Raw genomic sequence first — 19,477 nt, 5'->3', positions numbered from 1 at the left:
TGCGTACGGCTACTGGATGTATTGCAAAGGGAGGGCTCTGTAGAGATGAACATTGTAAAGAAACTCACTGCAAACAGCCAGGTCCACATGCTGTTATTAGCATTTTTAGGAAGCTGCTGTTTCACTGCAAAGATTGGACTATAGATGCTTCAATTTATAAATAATTGAATTCAGAGTTTATTCAGGCTAAGAAAGCACCCTTTACAAATGGAAATCTAGTGCAATTCAGTGAAACAAGCAGCTAACAATCTAGAGAATAGATAAATGATAAGAATAAAATATATAATCTTGTACCGAAGAAACCTGTGAGGAAGTCAGAGGTTGCTCATCTGCCAGTGGGGCAGCCAGGAGGGCCCAGGCCTAGGGTCTGATCTGTGAAACTCACTGACTCCACTGGTTAGGAAGAAGTTGTTTAAAAAGAAGCAAAAAGAATTTTAATTGGATCTGGAAAACGATGCGAACCTCACTCAGTGGTCCAACAGGAAAAGCCTTTTATCTCCACTATTTATAAAGTGCTGCCTGTGGCAAAGAGTCCCTGTGCTACTCCAAAAGGTGGCACAAATGGGGAAGAAAAAAGGAGGAGATGCTGGAAGGAAAGCCACTTGCAGCTCTGGGTCGGCTCAGTTCTCAGCTCAGAGAGTCTTTATCCCTGGTTTCCAAAGCTCAGCCTGAGATCAGAACAGTGAGTGGTGCTCCTGGCCTACGTTTCAGCAGCTGCAAGGAGGGGTTGTGCATCATCTTGTCTTTGTCATTTTTTAAGATATTTTTACCCCCACTTGGGCTTACACAGCTGCATTGCTTCCATCGTGCTGACAGCTTTAACTTTCATTTGTCACTTAGCTGGGCATGAGGGCTCAGAATATGCATGGGGATTGCAGTTCTCGTGTAATTAATGGCACCTGTGCAGGCAGCCAGGTGCTGCAGTGTGTGCTGTGGGCACAGAGCTCTGTGTTTCTGCCACCACCGCCGGCTGCATTGGTACAGCACCAGGAGTTGGAGGGATGAGATTTTAAATTGTCTGTCTTTCGGGTAGGATCTATCTTAAGTCACCCTGGGATGTACTTTGAAGTTATGTCAGGGTCAACTAACGCACGTAGGTGGTTTTGTACATATGTCTATCCATCAGCGAGCTCCTTTCCAGAAGAGGTGGCAGAAGAATTTATGTAGGGAACCTAATGTCATTCATTACAATGGCCAAGGCATGACATGACCCAGATTCCCACATTCATAGAAGTGGAGAGTGCTCTGATCTGACACCTCCAATTGTGAGATGCTCTGCTTTAGCTCAAGCTGCCAATTCCATCTGCAAGCTGTTGGGTTCAGGCCCAGGTCTGAGCAGGATTCAAGGCATGACACATGCTGCTTCTGACAAGGGATGGGGACTGTCGTGTGTGAAGTTCATTTGAATGAGTGGAGCTGATCTCCCAGCACGTAAGTCTTCATGCAGGGCACTGATACAAATGCAGACATTCCCCCAGCATGTTCCAAATCCCCTTCCTTCCTCATGCCAACTACATCAAAGCTGCAGAAACAGAAACCCTTGGAAAGTATTTAATATCTCTAAAAAGATGGGGCAGCTGATGGCACACTTTCCAGCATCTCTTGAACAGCCTCTGGGTTGTTCTTTTCCCTGACTTTGCATTAGAGGAAAGGGTGCTGAATCAATAACCTCCCTGTTTGCTTATGTTCATTTGTTGACCAGGACCAGGGCTGGCCTCTTCAGACTTTTTATGCCTTTGGACCCACCAAAACTATTTGCTTATCTTTTTTTTCCAGGCAGTCCCCACAAGCACTGGATGAGTACTTTCCTGATGCAAATGGAGAAGCCAGCAGATAACTGAGTCTGATGTGGGCACAGTCTGAGTCTGGAAGTGACCAATGAACCACACAGGTTCAGTGTGAAAAGTATTCTCAGGAAGATCCAGCAGCTTCTTGCTGGTAATAACTTGAAACTCCATGTGACAACCTGTCCCAAAACTCAGCATTTTCCTCAGACACTCAATTTACATCTGAAAAAGAATTTTCCTTCAGTGTATTCATTTCTCCTTCTTGAGCCACAAATATTTCAGGAAACAATCACTGGCAGATAGTCCACAGGAACAACTGATATCTGAACTCATTCTGGAAAACTGTTTTTGCAGTTCTCCATTCAGCACCAGAAAAAACCTCGCTCTATCAGGATGCACGTCATCAAGGCTCTGGTGTGGGCCCGACTCCAAGCCAGGGTCACAAACGCCTTGGCACAGGGAAAGCCTGCAGGTGGAGGTTGTGGGAAGGGGATGCTGTGCTGCTGCGTGCACCAGGGTATGGCAGGGCTGCCCAGGGAGGTGGTGGAGTCACCGTCCCTGGAGGTGTTCCAGAAAAGGGCACATGTGGGGACGTGGCTGGAGGCACGGCGGGGATGGGCAGGGGTTGGGTTTGGGGATTTTAGGGGTCTCTTCCAACCTCAACAATTCCATGATTCTCAAGCAGATCCTGGGGCACCATGCAGCCCCACCAGCAGGGAGCACAGAGTCCTTCAGACACTCCTCCCTCTGTGCCCACAGAAGAGTTCATTTTGAGTTCAGTGCCCTAAGGCACCATTCGGGCTGAATTCCCACATTCCCTCCTCCTGTGCAACACTTCACAATATTGCTTACACTGCAATCTCCTTCAGGCTTGTAGCTTCTATATACATTGTAGGCTCTGCCCGCTGCCGCTGATCACAACAGCAATACCTAATTCAAACAATGAGAGCTTTTTTTTAATTCGTGTGAATTTCCTTTGATGTTTAAGTGACATAAAACCAGCAAAACAAAGCAAGGCTCTCATCTGAATCACTCAGGAGAATACAGTAAGCTGTTCGAGGCTGCCAGATGCAGTTGTAATTAGGTGCTTGCAGAAGTGTATTATCTATTTTATCTGTTATTTACTGTGCATACTATACTTACTGTGCTGAACGCTCCTGACAGATGACTGCAGATTTCTCTATCTGTGATTGTCTGGATGCTGTTGCTACACTGTTTTTGAGAGTCGGAGACAAACCAATTGGATTCTGACATTTATTTATCTCCTTAGAGCAAATCTTTTTGTCTGAGAGATATGTAGGACTCCTAAAGAGATGTTACACTGCCTCGTGCTAATCCTCCTTAGCTCCCGGATTACTGACCTAATGCACAGTGACAGCCCTTTGGGAGCACCGCGCTGAGCTGCTGCATGGCGTGCAGAAGCGCTCTGCTCCATGAGACCCCACTGCTATGGGCTGTCCTCGTGCAAAGGGGCCTTCAAACCGTACTGAGCTGTATGGCCTGTTTAATTAATCAATCACCCCTTCCACACAGCAATGCCCTCTGGGTCAGCCCCAAATCCTCGGCTCCCTCTGCCCTACAAAGGGCAGGAGCTCAGCTGCTGCCACTTACTGTATAAGCACCTTGACCTGTATTTGGGTTTGCACTGCTCAGCTGTGGTTAATTTACCCCAGTTTATCATCTGAGGCCCAGGAGAAGGGAAATGTCTCCCAGCTTCTTAGCTAACATCTTCTTCTAAGGTGTTTGCAAGTCTCATCCTAAAGGGGAGCCCCTCTTAGCTTTTCTTTAAATATATAGGAATTATATGTAGAGAGCTAGGTAAGAACAGATGTAACCCAAGATTGTATTACAACCAGTTGTAAAACAGAGCCTGAAAAGAGAAGTGCTGAAGTTAAGGAAAGAAACTGGAGACCCAGTGGGCCTGCCTACAGTAAGGTAAAAATAAGCAACCTTCAGTTAATTATTCTACGTAAACACTGCTCATTTGGTTTATAGCAGTGAGTTTATGTCTCTGAGTTCCTATCTTCTGCTGACTCTCCAGCCTCTCCTTCCTGCCAGGAGCTCCTGACCTACAACTCAGCTTCTCCAGAATGAAAACGTCTGCTGTCTCAGAGGCAGCTCAGAGGCTGCCAAGCGCTGCTTTCCAAATGTACATCAGCTTTGCACCGACCCCAGGAGCAGAAAGCAGAACTGCACCCGTAGGAGATGCTTTTATTGTCCTTGCCTCATAATCTCACAGTGTGGAAAAGCTGCACCTGCAGGAAAACTGCAGCCAGGCACTGCAGAGTGAGTAAGGGAGAGAATTTGAGATTTTGCTGAAGGAGAAAGAGAGTAAGGACACACAGGCGGTCCTCTGTAACCCCTCAGGGACGAAGGATGCAAACAAATAAGCATCACCCACCTCTCCTTCTTGCAATCCTATATATCGCATCTTTAGGCTAAGGGAGAGGGAATGGCAGTGCCGTGACACAGAGCACATCCTCAGACCACAGCTGGATCTCAGGAAGCGTAAAACACCACAGGGTAACACAGCAGTTTTCCAAGTGCATGGACAGCTGCAGTGTCTGAGCTGCTCTGTCTTCCTTGCATACCATGTTTGTGAGGGTCATGGGAATTGGAAATGGGGAGTAAAACAGTAACAAGGACATTTTTTAGTGATTATATATCAACTTCAGAAGTGAATAAGACTGCATGGCTGTTCTTTTTGTTCATCGTGTTAAGACTGCTGGGTTACACTGCAATGCCTACCTGCTAGGCTGTGTGGCTACAAGCTTTTAAAATGTATGTTTACAAACCCTTGAGAAGAGAGACATAAAATGAAAGAAATGACAGCTGTGAATGATGACTGTGATGAATACTGTCATAATAAATCCTGTCCTCCGCCCAAAGGAGTGGTGAGGGATTCCTTCTGTACCATGCCATCTTTTTACATGTCAGATACACCTCTCCTACAATTTACAGCTAGCTTTTGGCCTGAAAGTCTCAACACACGTTACGTGAGCTCAGCTGTGCGTGATTCAAAACTATTTGCCTGAAAATACTGCATATATTGATAATTTAGGTTAAGATTTCCAGGACTGCTCCAGGGCTTCTGCTCCCCAAGCCAGAGGAATTGATGCATATAAACCCTCTGGGAATGTGTCTTTTTGAGATGCTCTGCACAGCCTGCTTTTACAGCTATAATTGCAAGAGGAAGGGATGCTGAAATGATAGTAAAAAAAATGCTTTCCTATGAAAGATTAACTACTTTTACCACTGTGGTCCTTAGCAGAGTTGTAACAAACATTAGCTGCCAATTCCCTGCTTCAGCTCAACCTGCTGTTGCTACAAAAGGGGATGGGAGTTAAACAACTACTTCTGGATAATTTGGCTGAGGAAAAGTTGTGCTCTGTACGAGATCTGCAATGACAAATGAATTGCTCTACACATGATGGCTACACATTTTGCCATATCTTTATTGCACTTTTACCACGTTGCAAACAATTCCACAAAAATGCTGCAAAAGTAAGCCTAGAGCTGCTGAAAACAGCTTTTTACCCATATATGTATATATTTACACAAAACTATCAAAAGCAAAGTTGAAAAGTAGCAGCTCAGCTATGATAGTCTAGAAAGATAAGAGCTGCCACCTCCTTAAGGATAAATAGTACAACTTGTCATTTTACATCACTTTGTAAAACCAACATTCAAGTATTCCTGTCAATGCACAATTAGTGAAATTCCCTTCTGGTAATCACTGTATTTATTGTTATTATTATTAGTATTATTTTTTGCCTTTAAAAGTTTGTAATGCCTTAACCCTTTAAATGCTGAATAGCTGGAAATAAAGAAAGTGTTCAATTTAAATAAGATACAGTGGATTAGAGCACTTAAAGGGTTAACACAAAATCCTAAGTGGACTGTCACCACAAATAAAGTGTGAGTCACAAAACTATGCTGTCCCTCTTCGTTAAATTTGGTAGGCAGGTCTGGGGGTTCATAGATATACCATATATAAATACAAAATATTAAGTAAAGGCCTCCTTGCTATACAAAAAGGAGAGGAGGTGTTTTGCTATCAGACCACTGTCTGTCGACGATTTGAGTATTTTCTCAACCTTTTCATAATCTCTTCTCGGGAACTAATGAAAAGCATCACGTTAGACCTATTTTTCTTAATGAGCTAATCCTTTGCAGAGTCTACACTTTACCTACTCTGGGAACAATTATATCTCATTTCTGAATTCACTGAATTCACAAAGTGGCATACCAGTCTTTTGCAAGACTTTTTTTTCCTTTTTGAATCTTCTTTAATTGGCTGATAAAAACGTAGTCTTGCGATTTCACTACCTCTCGGTCGCAACAGTGTTAACATCAGCGTTAAAGTCATTTTCAACCACATTGTCATAACCATCCTTTTCTATACAGTCACTAACAGCCTTGAGGACAATCCGCAGCCGCCTGTCCATCGCCTCCAAGTGAGGTTGGTAGAGAATGGGAGCAATTTTATCTTTTAGCAAAGATTCCTTCATCAGGAGACTGAGTTTGTATTCCTCCTTGGCTAACAACTGCAATCGCAGATAGGTAGACTTCCTTATTCTAAGAGAAAAAGGAGAAAAAAGATCTCTATCAATGTTTTCATCACTGTTGATCTCAACAGGGTAAAAGGCTTGTTGTCACAGAGGTGATAGCAAACAAATGTTATTATGTGATCTGAAATGCTAAGAGCGTCATATTCCAAACGTGTGCTTCCATTTTCACCTGGCTGGTGATATTTGGGAGCCTGCAGAGAAGGAGCTGTCAGGCAAAATGAAGCTCTAGATATCACTCATCCTCAAAACTCTTGGCCATGGGCTTTGAGGAACACACCTTTGAGAAACACTCAAGCTGAGGGAAGAGTTCACCCTTGATTTCAGTTTTGCCTTAATAAAGCCATATTTTAGCAGAGCCTCTCACAACAGCTCAGAGCCACACTCCTGCTGGCAGATCTTAATTCAGTAAAGCACTTCAGCGTGTCAGTGCCAATGCTCAGGGACAGCTCAGGTCAGGCTCACCAGGCAGGATCACAGCATCCCGTCTCCATGGTTTGCAGAGGAAGACACACTTGAATATTTCAGTCCAACTAGCTGAAAAATCTGTACAAAATGGAGGATGACTACAGAGATGAAACATACCTGCAGCACTGGTTTAAAGGCACCAATATGGAAAGTTCATCGTGGGAGTATTTTCCAAACCTATTTAAAGGTAAGAAGAAGAATGTGACAAATGCTGCTTTAAAGACTCACTCGCACAACTCTTTTCATTTCAGGAAATGCAAGTATAAAACTCATAGCTGTGTATGTTCTGCTTAACTGGACTGGCACTGAGAAAATCTGGACTCCAAGTTCAGCCACTTATTCTGAACAAATGACACAGTTCTGGCAGGTTTCAGTTTTTCTTTTCTGAAACAGGGATGCAAATATTTATTTTGTACTCTTCTCTGTTAAGCTGCTCTCCTTATAAACTATGAGGAATGGACAAGGAAAACTCGTTTCTGAGCAGCCAATAGCATGCAAGAATTTGGTTCTGCTTTGGGGCTTTTAATACTGCCTTATTATACCAGTAATTGCTAATAATTCATAAATTACAGGATGCAAAAATTGTCTCATAATAGCTACTGTGAAGTAAATAGTTTGCCCAAAGATTGTTCAAAAGATTATTGAAGGCCCTTACCCTCTTCCATTATCTAAGTGGATAATAAATGTTTCATTTCCAAACTTTTCAAAGGTTTCATAGTGATGTCGATCCATGTTACCTATGGTGAAGAAAGACCATTCTTGTTAAGGTTTAGCTTTACAGGGGGAAATGGACTCTTGAAATAGGGATATTAATCCATATGACTTCACTAATGCATTTGATCCACAACCAAACTGTTTTTTCTGGTTAAGAACTTCTTTCTAAATTTCTGGCTGCCTGGAAAGCCAAAAATAAAAAGCTACAGTCTAATATACGGAGCAGGATGCTCCTGGTACTGCTTTGGGCATCCATGGCAGATGGACTCGTGATTTCCATTTTAAGGTCACTATGTAGAGCACTAGTGCCAAGTTGGAGTTTTAGATTCATAGCGGGGATCCTGAGTCACTTCTAGAAGCTGCATATGGCTTCTGAGCTGTGATTTGGCCTCTCCTGCTGCAGTCTATTGCAGAGATCTCAGTAGTGGAAATGGCAGAGGCTATGTCCTTGCTCACTTGTCTTCAAGGACCAAGTGTGTCTGTTGACACCTTGCAGTTATATTGGTGCAGCAGGGCAGGTTACATACACAAATGTCTCAGTGTTAGCCTCTGACTTGGCATAGGTCACTGTTAAATTCTTGTTAATAATTAATTTATTGTGAGCAGGCTAGCTAACCTTTCTGATGCATACCACAGTTGTCTTTGTGACAAATCAATACTTCTCCATCCCCCAGTCCCAACCTCCAAGTCTGTAGAGCAAGCAGCAGGGAATATTACTGCAGGATGAAAGCAACGTGCCAAAACTGAGCAGTCTTTGCAAGGGTATGCAGGAGCTGTACATAACTGTGCTAAGGCGCTCACCACAGCAAATTGTGAAGCCCCTGGCAGCTTTGAAGGAGACTAGCATGACCTGCATTTATCACTGTGCACTCCTGAACATCTTTGTTCCTTTAATCTGCACTGATGGGAATACATAACCATGTAAATGTGCATTTTCTCATAATCATCTAGAATGGCATATACTGTAAATGCAGCTTCAACCGTGCTTTAGCAAATTGCTGAGCTATGCAGAGCAGTGTAGAAAGAAATGGTTCTTATTCTAATTAAATGTTGCATTTAATTTTTGAAAGAGATGAAACATACCCATTAGAAAATCAAAAACTGTCATATCCATTATATCCAGAATTCTGGTCCCACTGTCATACGGGGGTGTTTGTTTAACCTCTTCACAATAATCTGGATCAACTTCCCATCTGGAAAAGCCAATATTTCAATATTTTATGTGACATGCAAAGCTTACTGAGTATTAAAAAACAAATTGTTGATTTGCAAGGATTTACTTGTATTCAACTGAGGGCAGGAGCATGAGGAGGCAGCAGATTCCTCAGGCTGCTTTCAGTATTGCAAGCAACCAATAAAGGTTGTGACTGATGAAAAAGGAAGAAAATCACAAGACAGAAAACTATGCGGTTAACAGGTTCAGGATTTAGGAGACCAGCTGCATCATCAGTCATATGGTGAAAACATTTGGGACTTGTTTAAGGCTGCTGATAGCAGTGAATCTTCCTTTTTCTGATAGGACATAATACAGGTCCCATCGCATCCTGTCGAAAGCCATTGCACATATCTATCCCACAAAGAGACACTGAAGGTCATTTCAGGTTCAGGACTGTAGTCCAGAGCTCCTTGAAATTGCAAGTATTCCCCTCCTAGGAGCTGGAGCCACTGAAGAAATGCAAATGTTCTCCTACACCACAGCACACTAAGTGAGATAGAGAAAGCACTGCTTAATCTTCCTCTTGGCATTTGCTGCAGGTGAACTTTGCTCAGTACTACTCACTCTGCTTTCTTGCGCTTGTGGTAGGAACGCCTCCAAGGGTTTCTCCAGGTTTTCCTTTTAGCTAAGGACAAGTCAGGAAGGAAAGCAGCTAGAGACCCTTCGATCTGATCTGGTTTTCCACACAGGGCATGCTCGGTTGAGCAGTAGTAGGAGCATTCTCCATAGAAGCAGATGTTGTTGGCTGACAAATAAAGGAAAACAGTTTTAAAACCTACTCTTAAATTAGTTTTCAAGAATTCACAAAAACACTGCTGTACGTGAAAAAACTTAAGCAGAAGTAAAGCTCTGACCCAGAACCCGCTGCTACCATGCATAGTTCTCTTCCGCTGAAACCACTAGAAAGACTGATTTATTTCAGTGGCTGGGATCACGCCCTATGCTGAGCTGTGACTGTTTCCATGTTATTTATATTCCAAAACCACAAAATATATGTTTTTTTTTCTTCCTCCCAGCCCCAGACTGATATGTCCTCTTGCATACATGTGTTGCCCTATGCTAACTGGAGTGGCTGGAGCCCCAAGTCCTGCAGCTGAGCAATGACACATGACCAAAATTAAGCCACCTCCTAAAATCTTGACTTATGTTTTAAAGAACATAAAACAACATTTAGTCCATTTATTTGCTGGGATGAAAACTGGCAGTTTTACTGAGGAGAGCTACCTAGCGTGCAGACTGATGTGGGGGTGCATGGAGAAGGTGAAAATAGCACAAATGTAAATCTTTCAGCACACATCCCAAACAAAAATGTTCTCCTCCACAAGTCACATTACCCCAGCAACCAAGACTAAGGACCTGCAGCATGTTTTGGAGCGTGTGTTACCTTAAGACTTCCCCAAAGCTGCCACCACACTTTCTGTAACAAGAGGAACCACCCCTCTTGGTTCTCTTTATAAGACCCCCCCTTTATAAGACCCCCTTTATAAGAACCCCTTCACTTCCCACAGAACCATGACCAAGAAGGAGAGCATGATGCTCAGCTTGTTGGTGTGCAACAACTCTTCCTAAAATTACTGCATGCACATCAAATGTCATTAGAGGGAGATTGTGCCCTTCTCTTATGGCAGCACGCAAATGCAAAAGTCGCTTTGCTTCCTAGTTCCTTCTAAATTCAAATATTTCTTCAGAACTACTCTCTTTGCAGAAGGAGTAAACAGGTGTAAATGAGGCAGGGTGGGCTGGTGTATCGATGGAGGTTGGCTTCTGCCTGCTGCATGTGGCTCAGAAAGGCAGGCTGGCACACTGCCACCGCAGCACACCCATCAATGGATGGATGTCTGTCCCTCCCAGCCCACATATGTGTGCAAACCCAGCCTAGGGCTGGCAAGGCATACAGGATTTGGAACTCTGCTGGTGCGACACAAGGGAGATAAGGAGCAAAGAGGGCAAGGAGCAACGTGGTCCCCACGCCACAGGGATAAGAGGAACAGAGAAACAATGTGGGGCTGCAGCTGGGGGAGGAGTGGGAGGAGGTGGAGCAGCAATAAGGTCTCATTATGGCTTTGGTTGCATTAATTAGCTGTATTGCATAGGACTGACTGCTAACCCTGGAATTACCCCAAATAATCAGACTAAATGGCTGATGATTTACTACTTGACAGTTTCAGTCAGGATTTCCTTTGCAGCCTCTATCGATGGTCATCGATTTGTCCATTACAAATCGATGGTTACTTTACGCTGGGCGCACACTTTTCAAATCCCTCTGTTGAGAACAGCTCTGAGGGCTGCCCACGTGTCTGTCCTAAGGTACAACTCCTGCCCAAACAGTGTATTCACATTCTCACGTTAAAGCCCGATTCACTCCAGAAAATGACTGAAAGAGAAGTACTTGGGAGAAAAGAAAATGAAGATCAGAAACACCAGAAGGCAGAGGGGCAGCGCAGTGCTGGCTGCAGGCTGGCCCTGGGTCCCTCAGACCAGGCCTGCTCCTCCTTCCCATGCCAAACAAAGCCGAACCCCTCAGCTCCTTGTACACCAGCTGCTGCAGAACCATCTCAGTGGCCCTCACTCGTTCTCTTAGCCTAAAATCAAGTGTAAAGTCAACATCTGAAGAACCCCAATGCGATGCAAACTGTGGGCTCGCGGCCCTGCAGCCTATGATCGCTCAAGGGTTCCCTTTCCACAAGGGCTCCTGCAGCGCGGCCCTGATGTACACACCCCTGGGCTAATGCAGGTGCCTCGGCTGCCTTTGATCATCCTGGCAAAACCAAGAGGGCTTCATGCCTCCTTGCAAACCTCTTAGGATGAAAGTGCAGAGTTGTGGAGCACCTGCGGGCAGCACGGTGTGCTGCAGTGGGTCTGAGGATAGGAGGAGCGGGCGGGTGGTTAGGGGGGCTGGGATATGTTCAGCCAGCAAAGAACGGGGGAAAACATCTGTGCTTTATACCTTGAAAAGAAGTGATTGCAGACAAAGTGTTTCAAGGGGCTCCGGGCTGCCACAAGGGATGGTTTACAAGAAATCACATACAGATGCTGTGCCTGCTGCAGGCTAGCACAGAAGAATCAGGAAGTACAAAGAGATGCCTGATTTCCCAGTGCCTGCTAACACGGTGGGAGGGCAGGGCTCTCCCCAGCTGCAGCCAGAGCCAGTGTCTGCATGGAATCGAAGCTGCGGTGGGCTCCTGTTTAGTTTGGCTATGTCAGCATCACCTGCTGCTCTTTGCAGGGAAGGAACCCGCTCTTATTTATCTAGATCACCAGAGACAATTTATCTCCCAGGGGCCGGGTGACCTGACTTCCCAGCTGGCAGCAGGAGGTTGGCACTCAGTTATCTGCTGCTGCATGGGTTCTGCAGTGAGCAAAAGGCACACAGAGATGCCCCTCCTGCGCTATCGCAGCCTCTGCTGCACACTATGCAAATCTGACCTTTCAGAAAAAGGAATTATAATAAACACAGCATTTTGCACAGCAGGGAAGATATATACTGTGTTTAATAGTTTGCTTCGGAATTTAACTTGGGGAACAATGAAGCCCTGCTTGGTATTGTCAGCAGAAGCCAACTGGGACTAACCATCTGACAGTAATCATACACTGGAACCCAGATAAATCTCAGGAAGGCTTGAGGGCTATCTCCACTGTCACGCTGCTGCTGCTGAGGGGTGACACAGCTGGCACATGGGCTGCTCTGCTCCTGCCGTGCCCCTCCAGCTATTGACTTTCCCGCAGAGCCCCATTGCTGCAACAGGAGCGCAGCCGCGGCAGGATGCAGCCTGTCATTAGGGCAGCAAGCATGAGGTAAAGGCATAATGCCTTTTCTGACAGCTGGTGTTCTCTCAGACATACAGCACTCACTCTGCGTCACTTCCATCTGATTTCTGGGCATAGTGGAGGTGACAGAGTGCTGGATCTCAAGTGATCATTAACGAGATTAACTTTTTTGATGGATACAGAAGAGACATGCTGAAATGTCTATCCTAGTACTTATGTACAGAGAGTGAGATGAAGCAGTCTAAATTATCTGGGGAAATACACTCATTTTAAAGGCTTCTTAAAAATGTAGAAATCAAGAGGTACCAAAGATAGACACTGCTCTCATTTAGGGCTTCAAGGTGCAGCAGCAAGCTTCTTGGAAGCCTAAGTAGGTGACCCACATTCTGCGGGGCACGCTGAGTGGGAAATTCCAGCCAGAGACACAAACCCAGCGCTTCAACAGGAGCCCCACACGGAGCAGGGCATGGCCTTTGGAAGGCAATGAGAGCCCCAAAGAGCAGCAGCAGGAGCAGCCGCCAGGGCTGCGTGCAGGAATGGCAGCAGCAGCACTACCAAAGCAGAAAGGAATGTTTACATACACAGAAATGTTCAAATACTTTGAATTTGTAACATGTAAACCCCTTCTTCATTAAAAACAAACAAACAAAAAACCTGTTTCCCTCAAAGCACAGCGGAAGCAAGTGAATTTTGAGCAGTATTGCAAATGTCTTCCATTATCTGAGGATGGATGGACACAATTCATAATGAAATCCAACAAAAATCACCACATTTGGTGATCAAAACTTGAACTAATTATGACAATTAAGAAGCAGTGTCTGTGTACTCATCTGCACGTTTTCTGTGCATCGCTCTGATAGCCGAACCATAACTCTTCTTGGGAAGAAAAGGAACAAGTGGAGATACCTTAAAGCAAATTGCTTGGCAGAGCAATCCTTTTACTGAGATTTGCATGACTCTTAATAGAGGACATTTAGCAAGCCTGTGCAATTCAAGTACTGGAAAGAGCCCTGAATATTTACCGATGCAATGCATGAAAAGATCTTTCATTTACCTGCTCAAAATAATAGCTAATTCAGAATAGCTATTGTTTGCTGAGAGGGAAAAAAAAAACCAGAATCCCTTGGAATTGGTTAATAAGAAGAAAAACATAGTGCTTACTAGCTGTGCAACATTGATTTCTTTAAGCTGCTGCCTCAATTACTTCCAAAACGAAGGCTGACATCATTAATATGTCTCTTTTTTCCTAGCAAATTACCATTCATTTGTAAGAGTAGCAGGGCTACTGCAGTCTGCCCTACTGCAAAGGATGTAAAATTAATTTAAATAATTACTGACCTAATTCCATTTCTCATGTTCAGTCCAAACTGCCTGGAAGAGCACTATTCTGCAATCTGCTATCTCTCTGAATGCAGCCTAATGCAATGCCTGACCCCAGCCCTGCCTGCACGCAGGGAAGGACAGAAGGGCACCACGTGCTGTGCAGCAGCACCTGCCTGAGCTGCCTGGAAGGAACAGATCTCCATTTCTGCCGGAACAAGTGTGGAAATTCAGGAAGGTCCCTCCTAACATACCTCCTGCCAGTCTACGCAAAAACACCGTGTATTGGTCAGCAGTCACAATGCTCATAACGAATCCCTGAAGGGTTTTCACTGCAAATGATGGTCTCCCAGCCCAAGGGGGAGAGTTCTGTACATAATGAACTACATTCAGTGCTTGTTGTGTGGATAGGGACACACTGCTGGCGGAACAAATACATCCCCATGAGCAGCCGTTGTCAGCAGACACAGCTGGGGAGGGGGATGCAGAGACACCAGGCAGTCCCAAAGGGGCCTCAGTGGCCGTATGGCTGCGTGCAGACTGATTCTTGCAAGAATCCATGTAGCACTACGCAACTAATTGCTTAATTTAGGACTTTCATCACTTTTTCATTAGGCATTAATTAACGTCTGCCTTTTAAGGTCAGTATGAAATACAAGATGGAGGCTGGGCATATGTTAATGAGACTCCTACTAATTAAATAGGAGCTTTGGAAGGAAGAGCTCTGACAAGTAACCAACATGATTTGCACATAGTACATTGATTCTGAAAATGTAAAATTGAAAAGAAAAAACAATTGCGTTTATTCTCCAGGAAAGCCTGATTCATAGTTCATCAAATATTTTAATTGAATTTATCGAAAGCCTCCAAATAAATTTGAATAAAGGATTATGCTTGGATCATCCTTTGGCCGTCTGGAATTTTGCAGTGACAAGATCCTTATCTTCATCCAACAGCAGCTTTCACTCTGCACTGCTGGGCTGCAGCTGCTGCAGCTGCTCTATAGACAAGCATGGTTTTGGAATTCTCAGAAAGCACTCAAGTTCACCCCTAAGCCTCGATATAGAACCCAGGAAGACTAAAAAGCAAGCAAGCCTACTAATCCTTGTCTCACTGGCTAAAATGTAAGTAAAACGTCTTATATTTCAAATGAGCCAAAATATCTTGTGTGCACAAACAGCTGCAAGATTTTTTGGTCATCTTTCATGGGTAATTATTTGCTTGAAAACAAATCAAGCAAAAAAAAAAAATATATATATATATATATATACTAATACACATACGTAGACAGAGAGAGATAGAAGGAAAGGAGTGAGAGAAGTGCCTGGCTGGGTATGCAGTGTGCCTGCAGACCACGTTTGTGAACACCATCAGTCATATGGGCACAACTGGGGCACGTATAACATGGGGAAGGTGAAACATCTCATAATCATGTAATGTATTGCACAATTGTAGTTACTGGAATGAATAACAGTCTGCTCAACCATATCCTGCAGAGCCAAATATAAATATTAAGCTAAAAATAACAGCCACAATAATGACTTTATTGGTGCTCACAATAGTGTGATAAACACTAAAAACTGAGAATGCTGTGCAGAATGGCTCTGCTTCCCAGCTAGCTGCAGTAACACACTGCTGCCATGGGAGAATCTGTGCTGAAGGCTTTGGGTGTTGCTTTCAGGGATCTGGGCTAAGCAGCTGCTGGCCAGGCACACCGAGGGAAGGAGAGAGCCCTGGAGATTCCTACTCCAGAGTTCCTGTTACACAAGTCACAGCCCAAGTTCAGGAATGCACATTTGCACACAGCTGAACTAATACGAGCTAAGCTCTGCAGACACAGACACAGCTTTTACATCAAGCATTTCCCTGTATATCCTTTCTCCACAAACATACGTAAGTATGTATTTTTGTGCCTTAATTCAGAGCCTTAACCTCAACATTTCAACACCCCAGAGGATTCCCTTTGACTGTCTTTACCTATTTTTGTATATTCTGGGAGCAGGATGGACTTTTACCCTGTGTTTGTACAGCTCCCACTCTGTGGAGCTCTGTCCTTGGCTAGGGCCATCAGATGTTGTGAAAGAGAGAAGAATATTACAAACAGGGGTGATAATGACTCCTGGGCCAGTCCTCAAAGCAGGTTCAAGGGCTGGGACCAATTCAGATCAGTTTTACTCTAGACTCTGTGCAGCAGCGAATGTGAGCTGCAAGCAGGAAACATTACACATCAGCTTCATTTTGTTTCAGGCTCCTCTTGTAATAAAAACTGAGGTATGTGACTCTGAGAAAAGGAGGTTCTGGTCCTCCAGTAAAAAACAAGGAATAAATGCATACGACCACCAAAAATGACAGCTCACACAGCACCAGAAAAAAAAAGGTCTAAATAACTAATAGGCTGAGTAATAAGCTTTTGGGTAAACAGAAAGAGAAACAGAAGAAATTGCTTTAGAAATTGCTCTGTGTAAAACATTTGTTGAGTACATTGCTTTTGTGAAAATAAAAGCTTGTCTCTGTGGATAATTTGTCAAGGGGAAAGGCACTCAATTCAAAACAATAAAGTCTTCTTTGTATGCAGTGTCTCCACATTTATATTTATTCAAAGGTCTAGAAGACAGTTCTATTAGAAATATCTGAGCAATTAAGCAATCTACACATCGTTCCCTTAAGTACGTGTTCGACGGGATAGAAAGAACACAGTGCTGTTTCCAAGGCTACCTGGTGAGATGAAAAATGTTCTCCACAGCTTCTTGTCACGAGTCACATCTCGTATCTCCCTCGTCATGTTAACCAGTCTGCCTGCAACCGGTGGGACACGACGGAAGTCCAGGATCCTGGGAGAAAAGAAGAAGAGGCGGTTTATGTAAAGGATTACAACACAATGGCAGTGATAGGATTCGGGAAGGTTCATTACACTCTGAAGGCACGTTAATCTGGGGCCTTTAAGGAAGCCCGTCAACTTTAAATTGGATCATCCTTCTGATAATATCCTACAAAATGCATCATGAATATTATCAGCTCTGACTCGCCCACATAGTACGGAGCAGACACAGAGCAGTGTGGAGACATGCTGTCCCATGAAAAAAAAACAGTGACATGAAATTCCAGAAAGAAGAGACAGGAGGGACTTGGTGTCCACCTGGTGCCAATTCAGAGTTGTCACAACATGTGTTTTGCTCACCAATGTTTTAGTGACTGGAGGAATGGGATTTCAGCCTCTGTCTTCCATGAACACCATCTAATAAACCTGAAAACTAGTCTTTTGTTTGTTTGTTTGTTTGTTTTCCTGACAGTCTTAGTATTTGTTTCATTTGTTTCCTTCTGCTCCTCCCTGTTTCAGTACCCTCATACCAATATAAACTGAAACTAAACATTTTCCCACAGGCAAAGGCTGGAGAAAGAGCTTTTCTCAACCACAAACTCCCCAGCTTTAGTAGATCATTAAAAACTCCCTATGAAGCAGTGCCATTAGACACAGTAAAAGAGCAAAGTCTCCATACAAAGCCTCCCCATAGGTGGGATTTTTATGTCCACTCTGCTGATAAGATTTTCTACACTGGGTAGCAACTGCTTTTTCTGCTTAGCATGTGGATGTTTAGCATTACTCCCTGCAGGAACTCCATTAATGCCTTTTCCTACAGCACCATCTGCTTAAAATGGCAATATAAAATACAAAACAGAGGGGATCAGCACCAAGGTCAACATTAAAATACAGAAGACCCCTTTAAGAATGAGACCAAGATGGCTCTTAATGGCCAATATACTCTGTGCCACCCACAGACATGTTCCCTCATCCTGACCATCAAACCAGAAGGCATCAATACTCCATGCGCCTCTAAACAATTTGTGACCCAAAGCTTCAAACTTTTGCAAGGATCTTTTTTGGCACTGCAGACTGTGAAAGAAGCCTCAGTTCTAACTCAGCCTGTGCAATGAAACGCTTTGCAGCCCTTTTGTTAGTAATTCATTAATAATTAATTCTTGCTCCTAACGTGGGCTGGCTGAGACTGTCCTCTGTCCATTTCCAACACAGCCTACACTATTTCTGCTTGGAGGACATTTTCAGCTAACAGGAACGTGAGATGACCATCAGTGTCCTCTGTCCTAAATACCCTCCTGACATGGGACAGCCCTAGCTCCTGGCTGTGACGCCTGGTCTGCTTTTCTAAGGCAGTTACTCCTCTTTGACCACTCAGGAGATTCCCCATGCCTCACTTGGATTTGCCCATCCTGGAGCTGATTGGAGTGAGCCAGCTTCCCGCTGTGCTTACGCCACCTCTTCCCCAGGAGATGGCTCCTCCCCACAAGCACTTGCAGATCACAAAGAAAATTAATTTCTCAGCCTCCTTTTGAGAGCATTTCTCTTTCTTTTTGAGAATTACTTACTGCTCAGTTTCTCACTCCTGGAGCAAGTCACATTTCCAGATTATTAATCTACCATTTCATCACCTTCCGTTTCTTTTATTCATGGCTTTTGCCCACTTTTGTTCAATTTTCCTCCTTTTTAAAAGTAATTTATTTACAGAGCTGGGCAAGTGCATGAACTTATCGCAATATTTCCACTTTTTCTTTCAGTGCAAATCCATTTTACTTGCCTGTCCAAATGAAATGCTGCAATTTCTGCGTTATGTCTTTCATAGTCTGAGAAATAAAAAAAATCAGGTGGGGTTTCTTGTTCTCTGGTTTGCCTGCAAAGAAAAACAAGGAAAGTGTTTTAATGAAGGGTTAGCATTCTAAGGAGCAGTACTCAGACATCAGCGTGTTGTTCGGGGGCTCGGTATTGTTTGCTTAATGGAAGGCCTCTAAATACTTCATGTGCGCGTTATTTGTCATGTAGCCTTCATTTCAAGTTCTGTTTTAAATTACTGTAACAAAAAATAGGATCCCAAGACTCGTGCATGCAGGCTGCTGTCACCAAGCTCCTCCACTCAAGGCTCTCGCTCTATTTAACAAGATCTATTTTATCACTCTCAAACATTTCATTAGTGATAGCAGCGAAGACAATGCCATTTCATTAAATTATCATTAACTGTAATTATGAAATTTCCAAAAGTAATAACATTTTTCTTTCATCTCTGGGAGCCGTGCAGCTCCTATCTAAAATACAACTCTGTCTTTGTATTTCTTGGAGCCAAAAGTGACATGTTTTTCTCATTTCAGAAGAAATGGGATCATTGCAGTTTGACGGCCACGACACATGTCATGTTTCAAAGAACATTAACAAGCCCGTGTTCCAGAGAAGATGCAGAATTTGTTGTTTCTTCAGCATAAGAAACAATAAAAAATGTCATTCTGATGGAAAGAGAAAGGCTAAAGATTGAACACTGAACTCCATGGCAAACAGAAAGCTCTGTGTGACAGGAGCAAATCTGCCTTATTTTAGACAATTTCCAGCCCTGATGGATTTTGGATGGGGAGCAACTCAGGCAGTTGACCAATGCAATGTCAGGGCCCCACCAAAATCTGCACCGTATTCTATTTGAAGTTTTAAACTTGCAATATGGACTGCAAAGCTGTTCTGTAGAATATCTGCAAGGGAGGACAGTTTCCTAGAAGAGGAAAGCATAACTTTCCCAAGCTCTTTCTCATTCTGTGCTGTCTCAGGTGGCCAGCTGACAGCTCGTGCATCACCTGTGATA

At 43.8% G+C, this 19,477-nt stretch overlaps 1 protein-coding gene across 1 annotated transcript; it reads right to left on the bottom strand.

The window, feature by feature from the left end:
* Positions 1–5,215: 5,215 nt before the first annotated feature.
* On the bottom strand, positions 5,216–18,549 carry FAM20C (FAM20C golgi associated secretory pathway kinase; the record flags this gene model as incomplete). The annotated part of the gene is made up of 7 exons (XM_010719679.2): positions 5,216–6,365; positions 6,941–7,000; positions 7,479–7,560; positions 8,621–8,730; positions 9,318–9,498; positions 16,557–16,672; positions 18,434–18,549. Coding segments are annotated over 7 exons (918 nt in total), but the record flags the coding sequence as incomplete, so codon positions are not given.
* Positions 18,550–19,477: the final 928 nt, after the last annotated feature.

The sequence above is a fragment of the Meleagris gallopavo genome, chromosome 16, assembly GCF_000146605.3.
Source record: "Meleagris gallopavo isolate NT-WF06-2002-E0010 breed Aviagen turkey brand Nicholas breeding stock chromosome 16, Turkey_5.1, whole genome shotgun sequence".
Classification (NCBI taxonomy): Eukaryota; Metazoa; Chordata; class Aves; order Galliformes; family Phasianidae; genus Meleagris; species Meleagris gallopavo.
The sequence above is the reverse complement of the archived record's forward strand: the minus strand, read 5'-3'. Positions and strand labels throughout refer to the sequence as shown.